Raw genomic sequence first — 11,598 nt, forward strand, 5'->3', positions numbered from 1 at the left:
TGCCTACGTGCACAGTATAAAAGGGAGGCAGCCCCGTACGAGTTAGACAAGTTTTTCTTTAACACAGTACATACACAAACGCTCGTATATACGTGCATAAATTTATTTTTATGAACGCACACACGTACACCTTACCCCTATGAGCATCTCCGAGAGATTGAGCCGGCATATCATCTTGAGATTTTACGAAGTCACTATAGGTGCCTCGTAGTCGACGGGAACGTCTCCCTCACTGAATGCGCATCGCCAAAAATTCTGAAATAAATCCAGGATAAATGCGAGCATCAGGACTTAAAACTTAATGGGCTGGGGATACCACTATCCACATAACCACCCAACCACAGCTAAGTTGAGAAGTTGATTACTTTGTGGGTTTTTGGCAAGTAGATTGGAGCCATCTGGTTCTAATTTGTTGTTTGATATTTTTAAAGATCATCCATGTACTTTCTTTTTGGGGTGTGTGTGTTGTTTTTGTGGTGATTGCATCTATAAGATCGCGAGCATCACGTTGTTTCAAGTGACATTGTGCCGTGAAAGATTGGAAAATTATTCGCGTCATCGATTATCTATCGAAGTTCACATCAAGTGGTATTTAGAGCATGGTTGATCACAATACAATTATTTTTTGCCACATTTGATCCAAATGTCGATAGATGGTGAGCTCACAACATGAGAAATCTGATCATGAGAAGGGTGACGAACTTCCAATGGATCTGGAGATAAGTGATGATTTGCGTATCCATCTGAAGTCGATCAAGGGAGCCAACAAGAAGCTTCAGACAAGGGTTGAGAAGTTTTCTACAAATATTGTAGGCGCCAAGGAGAGGTTGAAAGAGCGTTCGACTGCTAGTGACCGACATCGCGCTGATAGTCTCACTACACCATGCACCAGAATTCCCTACCGTTGTGTGTTGGGAAAAAGTCACTATTGCCGACCCACGGTTGGCCATGAAAGTTTCTAAGAGATTGTGGGTCGGAAAAATTCTTTACGGTGACACACTGTCGGTCGGGAATGATAAAACATATACCATCGAACTGTCGGTCGGGAATTCCCTTATGGCCCACAGACCATCGGTCGGCAAATAATCCCGACCAACAGTCAGATGCTAAATGGGCCTCGCGCGCGAACGGCCAAATTTTAGCGCGAAGTCTGGCCCAGCCCGCGAAATGTTTTTTTTCCCAAATCACTTCAATCCCCACGAAGGGCCAAATCCCTAGCATTTTCCCCCAGCCACGCCGCCACACACTGCTAGATCCCAGCCATTCCACCGCCGCCCCACGCCTCCCGCCGGTCGTTCCCCACGCCGTCCCACGACCTCCGCTGCGCCGTCCTGCCCGCCCTGCGCCGTCCTGCCCGCCCCACGCCGTCCTGCCTCTGCTGCGCCGCCTCGCGCCGTCATGCCTCTGCCGCGCCGCCCCGCGCCGTCCTGACCACCCTGCGCCGCCCCACGCCGTCCCGTGCCTCCCTGGCCGCCCTGCGCCGCCCCGCACCGTCCTGCCCGTCCATCTCCGCCCCGTGCCGTCCTGCCCGTCCATCGCCGCCCCGCGCCGTTCTCTCCGGGTGGCTGCTTCAACTTGTATCGGGGCAGCGTGCGTCTGAGGTACAGCTGCTCTCTCTCTCTCTCTCTCTCTCTCTCTATATATATATATATATATATATATATATATATATATATCCCCTAGAGGCATGTTGTAGCTCCGGTGGCGAGGAACATGGAGCTCCGGCAGTGGGGAACGAGAATCTCATCGGGGAGAACATGGATCTTCCGTAGAACGCATGTGGCGGGGATGGGGAGACCTCACGCAGTGTGGATTTTCATCTCTCTGTACATGCGACCTGACTTCATCTCTCTTTTGTTTTTGTTGCAGGTTGCACAGAGAACCACTGTTGGTACCATTGAGCAGAGGAAGAAGAGTAGCAAAATCATTGGTACTTAGTGACCAGCTTGTGGTATTTGATTGTACCTAGCATCATACTTGCCTGAACCAAACACCACCTTAGTGCACAAGGTGTGTGTGGAGTGTCCACTGTTTATTTTTCTTTTAGTATATGATTAGTTGATGGAGTGCTTTTAGTCTGGCTGTTTGATTCAGAATTATGTGAATAACTGAAATGGTAGATAGATTAGGAGTTAGTGGCTAACAAACAGATATTATTTATGAAATTGGTGAACTTAATATCTTGTTGGTATTTTGTAACAAATGTGGCTCCAAGATTTATTGAAGTTGTTATCTTTGTGTGTTCCTAGCATAACCCAGCCAATGTTGCGTGTGAACATGAATTGAAGGTTTTGCTTAGGCTTCGGCTCTTATGCATTTTTTCCTTCAGGAGGCTACACCGTGGGAGCTCATCTTCAAGAGATCATCCACCGACGTGCTTACTGCATCCACTCAAGTGAGTTCCTCTGCCCCACTCAAGTCCAGAGGCCCTCCATGTGTGTGGATGCCATGAATATGTAGAGATACCTCCTTATGTTTGGCACTGATTTTTGTAGTGTGCAATCTGGTTGGTTATTAGGATTCTTGTTACCAACGACTCAGCTTCCAGCAACGGCGCAGTAATCCCCTTCCGTGCTTGTCACGACATCCTCCACTAGTTGGTGAGTCAACCATATCTTTGGTCTGTTTATTTCTGGTGGTATCTACCTTTGCTATGTGTACTACCATTGAATTGGTTCTATGATTCTTCCTTTCTTTTCCGAGCCACTGTATTTATAGTACTTCAAGTAATTCCTTGCATTATCTGGTTGTGATATTATCTGTTCAGGATTTAGTGTGTATTTGTAGTGACCAAGTGTGAAGCTAGCTACCATGGATAGAAGTTGGATGGATGCGCCTAGGTATAACGCATCATATATATTTTAAATTTCTTAGATGCTGAAACTATATATAACACACTACACATGTACACTTGCATGTAGGCATACAGAGAAGTAGTTACAAGGGCTCGCCAAATTCCCAGGCTTTGCATTTAATAAATCATCGGTCGAGAATAAAATCTTATGTCCTTGCAAAAACTGTGTGAACTCATACTGGAGAGAAGAGTCTGAAGTCCGTGAGCACCTGGTATGCGAGGGATTTGTAGATGGCTACAAACAGTGGATGTTTCATGGAGAATGTGTCTCTTCTTCTTCCATTCCTCCAAATCTAGATGAGGGTGACGATAGGGATGAGGGCGATGATATATCTGATTTGCTAAGAGACCTTGCTGCTAGTTTGGATAAAGGGGGAGATCTTGAAGATGATTGTGGTTTAGATCAGGATGATTCTTTTCTAGAATCTCTCCACAAACTTGAAGCTGATTCTAGACAAGAGCTATATCCAGGCTGTAAGAATTTCTCAAAGCGTCGTTTCCTAGTGAGACTTCTTCTCACCAAACTGCTTGGAGGGTGGTCTGATAGAAGTTTTGATCTGCTGTTAGATCTACTAAAAGATGCTTACCCTCAGTCCGCAATACCCAAAAACTCCAATGAAGCTAAAAAACTAGTCAAATGCCTAGGACTTGGGTATGTTAATATCCATGCATGTGAAAATGATTGCATTCTATTTTGGAAGAACAATGCCAATGCCAATTCATGCCCAGAATGTAAGGCTTCAAGATGGAAATCTGAAAGGAAGAGTGCAGATGGGAAACGTGTCCACAAGGTTCCTAAGAAGGTTCTTCGTTACTTCCCAATAAAGAAGAGGCTTCAAAGGTTGTTTGTGTGTTCCAGAACTGCGGCTCTCACAAGATGGCATGCGGAAGAGCGCACACAAGATGGCATGCGGAAGAGCGCACACAAGATGGCTTGATTAGGCATCCTAAAGATTCCCTCCTTTGGAAAGATTTTGATGAAAAAAATAAAGATTTTGCAAAAGACAACAGAAATCTTAAGCTTGTAGTACGTGCCGATGGTTTTAATCCGTTTAGATCCATGAATCTCAGCTATAGCATTTGGCCAGTATTATTGATTCCTTATAACTTTCCACCCTGGATGATTATGAAGCAATCAAATTTCATCCTATCACTGTTGATTCCTGGCAGAAATTCTCCTGGTAGTGATATTGATGTCTATCTTGAGCCACTAGTTGATGATATGGTAGATATGTTTCTTGATGGTGTTAGGACCTATGATGCTTCAACCGGAGAGTATTTTCAGTTTCATGCTGCCATAATATGCACAATTACGGATAAACCAGGTCTTGGGTCTTTGGTTGCCTGTGCTTCCTCTGGAGAAGGAGCTTGCCCTGAATGCCACTCTCAATTATGTTCTCTTAGGCTAAAAAATGGTAGCAAGACTTGCTATATGGGGCATCGTAGGTTCTTACATGCAGATCACCCCTTGAGGTATGATACACGCACATTTGGTGACATAGAACGTGGGACAGCAGCCGTTCCACTTTCCGGTAGGCAAATCTTAGAGCTGACAGAAAATATGCAAACCAAGTTTGGGAAGGATCCTATAACGAAGAAGCCTAGAACTAAGAAACGCAAGAAAGGGGATCCGCTGATCATTTGGAAAAGAAAGTCTATTTGGTTTAAACTACCATATTGGAAGGATTTGAAGATGCATCATAACTTCGATGTCATGCACATAGAAAAAAATGTGTGTGAGAACATAGTTAACACTTTGTTGGCAGTCAATGGAAAAACCAAGGATAATATTAATTCTCGATATGACCTTCAAGCACTCAGTATTAGAAAGGATCTTCAACCTATTGATCTTGATGATGATGAAGTTTTTTTTCCTCCGGCACCTTACACAATGGAATCTGATCAGCAGAGGACATTTTGCAAAGTATTTAAAAATGCCATGTTTCATAATGGTTATGCATCTGACATACGCCGTAATGTGCATTTTAAGGAGAAAAAGATAACTGGGCTAAAGAGCCATGACAACCATGTCCTTTTGCAAGACTTGCTGCCACTTGCAGTGAGAAGAACATTACCAGAAAGAGTGAGTGCGGTACTGATTCGTGTGAGCAGATTTTTCAAGCGAATGTACTCACAGGTTATTCGCATAAGTGACATGCAAAGGTTGCAGGATGAAATAGCTGAGACCTTGAGCCTTCTTGAGGCCATATTCCTCCCATCATTTTTCGATATTATGGTGCATTTGATGGTTCATCTTCCAGCACAAGCAATGATAGCTAGTCCAGTACATTTTCGCAGCATGTGGGCTGTAGAGAGGTATATAGGAAAGCTCAAGGGACATGTCCACACCAGAAGTCATGTGTAAGGATCAATTGCAGAGGGCTATTTGTTTGATGAGAGCTTGACATTTTGCTCACACTATTTGGATGATGAGAGTCGGTTGAATCGAGCTAGGAATGATGGAGGTTTGGATATGGAAGTTGATGATACAACTCCTTTCTTCCACAACATTGGTCGAGGGCTGGCTGGCAAGTGCATGGTGATGTTAGATAACAAAACTTGGCTGCAAGCCCACAGATACGTCTTGTTCAATTATGACAACATAGAACCATACCTAGAGTAAGATATCCCTACTATGTATTGCTATTAGGTTATTTCTCTCCTCCTTGTCAATTGATAAATATAACCTATATGCAGCAAACATATGATTACCTTTCTTCTATTGGTGTTCGAAGTCATCGAGAAGTCAAGCGTGTGCATTACGAGACCTTTCATGAGTGGTTTAAATTGCACGTAAGTGGGCATGTGACTGTCAACCTATAAGACATATAATTCCATCCCATTGTAGAGTAACAATAGCATTTCATAATCACAGGTGGCAGAAATGGGCGATGAAGCACCTCATGAGATAAAAATATTAGCTAAAGAGCCAAACTTGGTTGCTATGAAGTATAGTAGCTACACTATAAATGGGATAGACTTTCATACACAATCATATGATGAGGGCCGGTCATTTCAGAGTAGTGGAGTAGCTCTTGTTGCACAAACCACATCCTTTGCAAAAGGAAAAGGTGACAATATTAGTGTAAGAAACAAGACCTATTATGGCATTATAAAGGAAATTCTTGAGTTGAACTATCAACATGAAGGGAAAGTAGTGTTGTTCAAATGTGACTGGGTTGATAATCATGTAGAAGATGAATGGGTGCAAACTGATCAGTTTGGAGTCACTTCTGTGAATTTCAAGCATTTGTTCAATACCGGTGAGAAAATATCAAACGAGCCCTTCATATTAGCCACACAAGCAACTCAAGTTTACTATGTTGAAGATCCCATTGATGCTGAGTGGTCTACTGTTGTTGTTCCATCATTATATGACATGGAAGAATCTCAAGATGATAATGGTAATGTTTTACGTGTGACGTTGCCTGATCCATGTACTGCCATACGTGTGAGTGTTGCGGATGGATGCATTGGTTCTGCTAGGACAGATATAGATGGACTAGTTCTTAAAGCAAGTGATATTGAAAAAAAGTAAGTTGTGTATGAACTACTGAGAAGTAAGAGGATTGAAGAAAATGATAAACGGCTAGCAGCGGTACGGGCAACAAGAGCTTCTATGCAGGAAGATATGGAAGCAAACAAAGCCGCCAAAAAGAAAAGAAAGGTATGTAGCTTCCATCACATTCATGTTCTACCTGAAGGAAGCAAATGTATCTTGCAACACTAACATATATATCTATGCAGGCACCCTCCAGCGCACCTGTAAGCGCGAATGAAGGACGTGTTTTGAGGTCTAGGGTATCAAAAGATCAAGATCATGTTGATCCTGAGCATCAGCCTTCCAAAGGTAGCCTAATGTCACTTGCTAGAATTGTTCATATTGTAACGTAATGTCACTTGCTAGAATTGATGTATGACTATGTTAATTTTCTTGCATGAAGAGATTACTCGTGAGCTGGATGATGATGGTAGTCAAAAGAAAGGTGGAAGAAAAATTACTCGAAAGGCTAACATATATGCAAGGTTGAATCAACCCAAAATCCATATTCCACTTAATGGGGATGGGCAGCATGTTGGGCCAGATGCAACTGAATTTGCCAATTTCATTGGTACTTTGGTGAGGAAGCATATACCACCTGCAGAGTTAGACTGGCGAGATGTTGATGTAGAAAAAAAGTTGTTAGTGTGGGAGACCTTGAAGGTAGAAATGAGCATAATTTATAACTTACACACTCTTTTTTAGTGCCATCTAACTGAGCGTCCTGTTTTCTCTCATTTTAATAGGCATTTTATGAGCTGGACTCAACTGCTTTGAGCTTTGTTATCAACACTTCACACATAAAATGGAAGGATTGGAAGTCAGATTTAAAGAGGTACAAGTTTGATGCTGCGCTCACTGATGCACAACTTATGAAAAGACGTGACAGCAGAATTAGTGAAGCTGACTGGAAGACCCTTATTACTTATTGGAGATCTTCGGCATTTGAAGTAAGTCATCCTGCTAATCAAAACTGTAGTATATCTTTGCAGCACACTCTGTCCTGGACATAGATAAACAAATATGCATGTAATGATTCTCAAAACACAAACAATATGTGTGATAAATCTCCTTTACTTTTTGCTTGTGGCTATCGCCAAAAAGAATCGTGCCAATGCAGTACCTCATACATCTGGCAGCAAGAGTCATGCCCGTGTTGCCAATGAAATGGTAAAAACAATTACCCCAATTATAAATGATATGCCACTGTGATTCAGTGACTAATGCATATTGAAATAAATAAATGATTGTAGGCTGTCAAACTTGGGCATGATCCTCGGAGAGATGAAGTTTATATCGAAACACATACATGCAAGAAAGGGGAAAGGAAAGGGAGTTATGTGCCGCAGGCAGCAGCAACAATTGTAAGTCTCTTTTTCCATGTTTTTCAGTATTACTCAGAAATTGTACAAGTACAATTTATAGAGCAAGTAAATATCATTTTGCAGAAAGAACTCATAGAGAGTGCTGAAAAACACCCTGAATGGAAGGACAAAAGCATTAAAGAAGGTGATCTGTTTGCACGTGTATGTGGACTGAAGGAGCCCAGGGGTCGTGTCCGTGTGTTAGGTCTAGGGCCAACACCTCAAGATTTGGGCACACCGGGTACACGGGGTAAACTGAGCACAAGAGTTCTAGTTGCAATGGAAGGGCGCCGAGAAGCTGAAAATCGCTTTAACATGCTCCAGGGGCATGTGCAACAAATGGAGGAACGAATGAACCGAATGGAATTGATGTTAGCTTCACAAGGAAGGCATAATCTGGAAACTCCTATCTCGCAGCACGGTTCCAATTCTCGACAAGTAATGAACTATTTTCACATCTTTTCATTGCATCATTAATCCATCTTGCATGCACTAACTCTATTTCCATATTGTTGTCTGGTAGAACTCCGGAGTTGAAGCTGAGGAAGATAACGATGCTGAAGAAGATGTTGAACAGGATGATGAAGAGCCATTTGTTCATAGAAGAGTTGTTGCAAAGCCCTCTGCAAGAAGCTCATCAGCCCATGAAGATGAAAGCCTTGTAATCTTCACATCTTTACCTATATGTTTAATTTCTGTTTCATTTTCATGTTTCTAAAATAATCATTGATTCAGATTGGTATGGATGTGCTTCTATATGCATGGACTGGTCCTGAAACTCCTGTTGCCAAGGCAACGATTATCTCAGTTGACCCAGACACTATGGTGGGCGGAGAGCCCCTTGGACCAGCAACTTATGAGGTTCTTGTCAATGTTGCTATCAGAAGGGATGCCACTGTGCCTTATGAATATGATGGTTTACAAATTATCGCTGATGCTGTCACAAGGACCATTGCATGGCCATCTAGCAAGGTAATCACCTACAATATGTGTTCTGTCCACTTATCTCAAATTGTTTGATGTGTGATACTGACTCATGATCACTTTGCTAGATGAAACCCTACAAACCAGGGGCATCTTCCTCATCCCGCCGCTAAGGTACTGTAAAAGAGATGCTTCTTGGTGCTTTCTTTTGCTCAAAGTACACAAGTTGCTAAGGTACTGTCACACACCAAAAAGTTATAGCACAGCCATTGTGACCCCACACATCAGCCATCAAGATACTCAAATAGCACCAGCGATGTACTAGACAGCGACGCATAAACTTGTAGGAGATGTACAAGTGTACAATAATTTCTAAATTTAATTTAATTTGTGCACTAAAGTACGTCTACTGTTCTGAATATAATGGTCAGGTGCAATCCAAGTTTTGGATCTTAAAGTAGTCATACAATTTTTTTAGTTCTGCCACTAGCAATAAATTAGATTCATGTCCATATAGTACATTGTATCCTTATACCAAATCCTGATTCATGTCCATAAAGTAGTCATACAATTTTTTTATAGTTTTGCTATTTTCTGAATCCTGTTTCTAGGCCCATATATTACATTCTATCTTCTTTATTTCTCTTATGCATAACCTGATGGTTTCACAGGTTCTGGCTCTTATACCTATAAAGATTTGTATGTACAGTACATATGCTTCTCTGAAATTAATGGCTTACTTTAATATAATTTGTGGCGCTGACGTGCATATGTAATTCTCTGATGGTTTTCTAAATATAATCGTCAGGCACACTGCAGTCTTTTCCAGCCCAGAGAAAAGAAAGAAAGAAAATTGGTGGTTTTTTCTAGAAAAACTGACCATCGTGAGTCTACCTGAATGTGTTGCTCCCAATAATTGGCCGTATGCTAAACTGCAGCCAGATGATGCATATTGCTCATATTTCTTGATGAAATATATTCCATGGCCATCAGGCATTGATGCTCTATTATGTCTAACACAGTACAAATTCTAATTAAACATGTTGTCGCATTATTTAGGACTTGCCCTGTTTTTTATAACACTAAAACCCCACTGCCATTGATGCTTTATGCAATTATTATTTTCACCATTGTCTCTATGAATGCATGAATTCATCGGTGACTTTGTATCCTTTGTAGGTAAGACATACAAAAGGACCATGAAGGAACCATGAAGATGGCAGTTCGTGTTTGCTAGACATCTTGTGTAATGGAGCAAAAACAGTGTCTTTTAGGATCATTTTGTGGACCTATATGGCGGCGTCTTGTCATCTGGGTATTTTGTGTAATGGAGCAAACAATGAATCGATGGACATGCATCTATCATTTTGTAAACCTATCGAGTGATTCGGTGACTGGAACATATAAATGTTGGAAGGCTTATGAGAATGAATTACTGTTTTATCCTTCTTTGGTCATGATTTATTTTTTTGTGAGTACATGCAAGTTAGTTAACTTGATTGATATTGTGCTGTGATGAGATATGCAACTTGTTTGATATTGTATAAAGCAGATGAGAAATATATAACAGGTTCATATTTATTGCTCAGTTAAACTAAACGCTGACGAACTGTTGGCTGGGAAAAGAAAATAACGTCCTATTATCGGTCGGCAAAGGCTTACGCCAGGGCCAACGGAGAGTCGGTTGGTAAAAAACAAAACCATCCAATTGTCCGTTGGGAAAGATACATAGCAGAGCCAGCAGAATATCGGTCGGCAAAGATTGCACCGTCAAACAGTCGGTCGGGAAAAGTTCTAGGACAGTACCAACGGAAAATCGGCGGGAAAGGTTCATAGTAGTGCCAACAGAAGTTCGGTAGGCAATGTCTTGTATCGCCATCCAACTGTCGGTCGGCAAAGATATGTCGGTCGGCAAAAGGCTTTCCCGTCTGGACTTTGCCCAACAGACACGGTCGGTCGGCAATACTCTTTCCCGACCGACTGCCTATCGGCGGACGCTGTTTTTCCGACCAACCTGTCTGTCACAGATGCAGTGCTGTGGTGTAGTGTCTACAGGTGGTGACCGAGAGTCTTAATCGGCTCACTGTAGAAGTTCAACGTCTTCAGGCGAGAGACGTGGCACCCTAACAGTCCCGCTCACCATGACGATGTCGTGACCACGGCAACGACGATGATGGTGATTTTTCTGAGGACTACGATGCTCATGGAAGCTTACCTCACTGACCACGACATGAGGCTGAGGCTCACCGCCATGCGGGGCGGCAGACCATGGCGGCCATGCTACTCGGGAGGAGGAGGATTTGGGTCGAATCAAGATAAGCATGCCTAAATTCTTGGGACGTTGTTGTGACCTGAAGAAATATTTGGAGTTGGAGATGTGTGTAAATAAGATGTTTGATGGTCACAACTACTGCGAAGAGAAGAAGGTTCGTGTTGCATCAATGGAATTTACAAAGTATCCTCTTGTATGGTGGGATAATAAGAACCGTAATCACGAGTGACGAACGACATGGGATGACATGAAGTGAATCATGAGGGAACGTTTTGTGCCTGCTTACTACACTCCCAGCTTCACAGTAGACTACTTCATCTATTGAAAGGTACAAAATCAGTTGATCATTAGCACAAAGAGATGCAAATTTTGATGACCCGTCTGTCATACCTGAGTCTACAAAGGCGACCATGGTACGATTCTTTGTGGCACTAGAGGAAAACATTGGTGACTATGTTGATTTAGTTCAATATAATGATATTCATGAGTTACTTCATTAAGTAGAGCGTGTTGAACGTTGTGTATTGGAGAAGCAAGCTTCAGAGATTTGTCCAACTTACAACAGTGGGCAATGTGGTTCTTCTCCTATTGATGGTGGGTCTAGTGCTTAACCGGCTCCTTCTTATAAGTAGGGAAGCATTGA

At 42.3% G+C, this 11,598-nt stretch overlaps 2 protein-coding genes across 6 annotated transcripts; both read left to right on the top strand.

Moving 5' to 3' along the window:
- The first annotated feature begins 1,222 nt into the window (after positions 1-1,222).
- Positions 1,223-6,019, top strand: LOC123051489 (uncharacterized). Of its 2 annotated transcripts, XM_044474371.1 has the most exons (8): positions 1,223-1,601; positions 1,870-2,010; positions 2,330-2,395; positions 2,496-2,600; positions 2,768-2,840; positions 2,922-5,473; positions 5,552-5,647; positions 5,730-6,019. In XM_044474371.1, exon 6 carries the CDS (start codon positions 3,732-3,734, stop codon positions 5,217-5,219), a length of 1,488 nt encoding a protein of 495 aa, XP_044330306.1. In that variant the 5' UTR covers positions 1,223-1,601; positions 1,870-2,010; positions 2,330-2,395; positions 2,496-2,600; positions 2,768-2,840; positions 2,922-3,731; the 3' UTR covers positions 5,220-5,473; positions 5,552-5,647; positions 5,730-6,019. The 2 variants fall into 2 exon arrangements, with proteins under 2 accessions (XP_044330306.1, XP_044330307.1); XM_044474372.1 differs by having other exon boundaries at positions 2,922-5,647.
- Positions 6,020-6,238: 219 nt separating this feature from the next.
- On the top strand, positions 6,239-10,132 carry LOC123051488 (uncharacterized). Of its 4 annotated transcripts, XR_006424191.1 has the most exons (12): positions 6,239-6,521; positions 6,602-6,704; positions 6,799-7,058; positions 7,142-7,345; positions 7,500-7,565; positions 7,649-7,759; positions 7,844-8,197; positions 8,283-8,420; positions 8,495-8,731; positions 8,812-8,857; positions 9,492-9,567; positions 9,863-10,132. XR_006424191.1 is itself a non-coding variant. In XM_044474369.1 (11 exons), the coding sequence occupies exons 1-10, from the start codon at positions 6,474-6,476 to the stop codon at positions 8,854-8,856; spliced, it is 1,566 nt and encodes a 521-aa protein (XP_044330304.1). In that variant the 5' UTR covers positions 6,239-6,473; the 3' UTR covers position 8,857; positions 9,863-10,132. The 4 variants fall into 4 exon arrangements, 2 of the variants coding, with proteins under 2 accessions (XP_044330304.1, XP_044330305.1); XR_006424190.1 differs by lacking the exon at positions 9,492-9,567 and having other exon boundaries at positions 8,812-8,917; XM_044474369.1 differs by lacking the exon at positions 9,492-9,567.
- The last annotated feature ends 1,466 nt before the right edge of the window (positions 10,133-11,598 follow it).

This window comes from Triticum aestivum, chromosome 2D (genome assembly GCF_018294505.1).
Source record: "Triticum aestivum cultivar Chinese Spring chromosome 2D, IWGSC CS RefSeq v2.1, whole genome shotgun sequence".
Lineage (NCBI taxonomy): Eukaryota > Viridiplantae > Streptophyta > Magnoliopsida > Poales > Poaceae > Triticum > Triticum aestivum.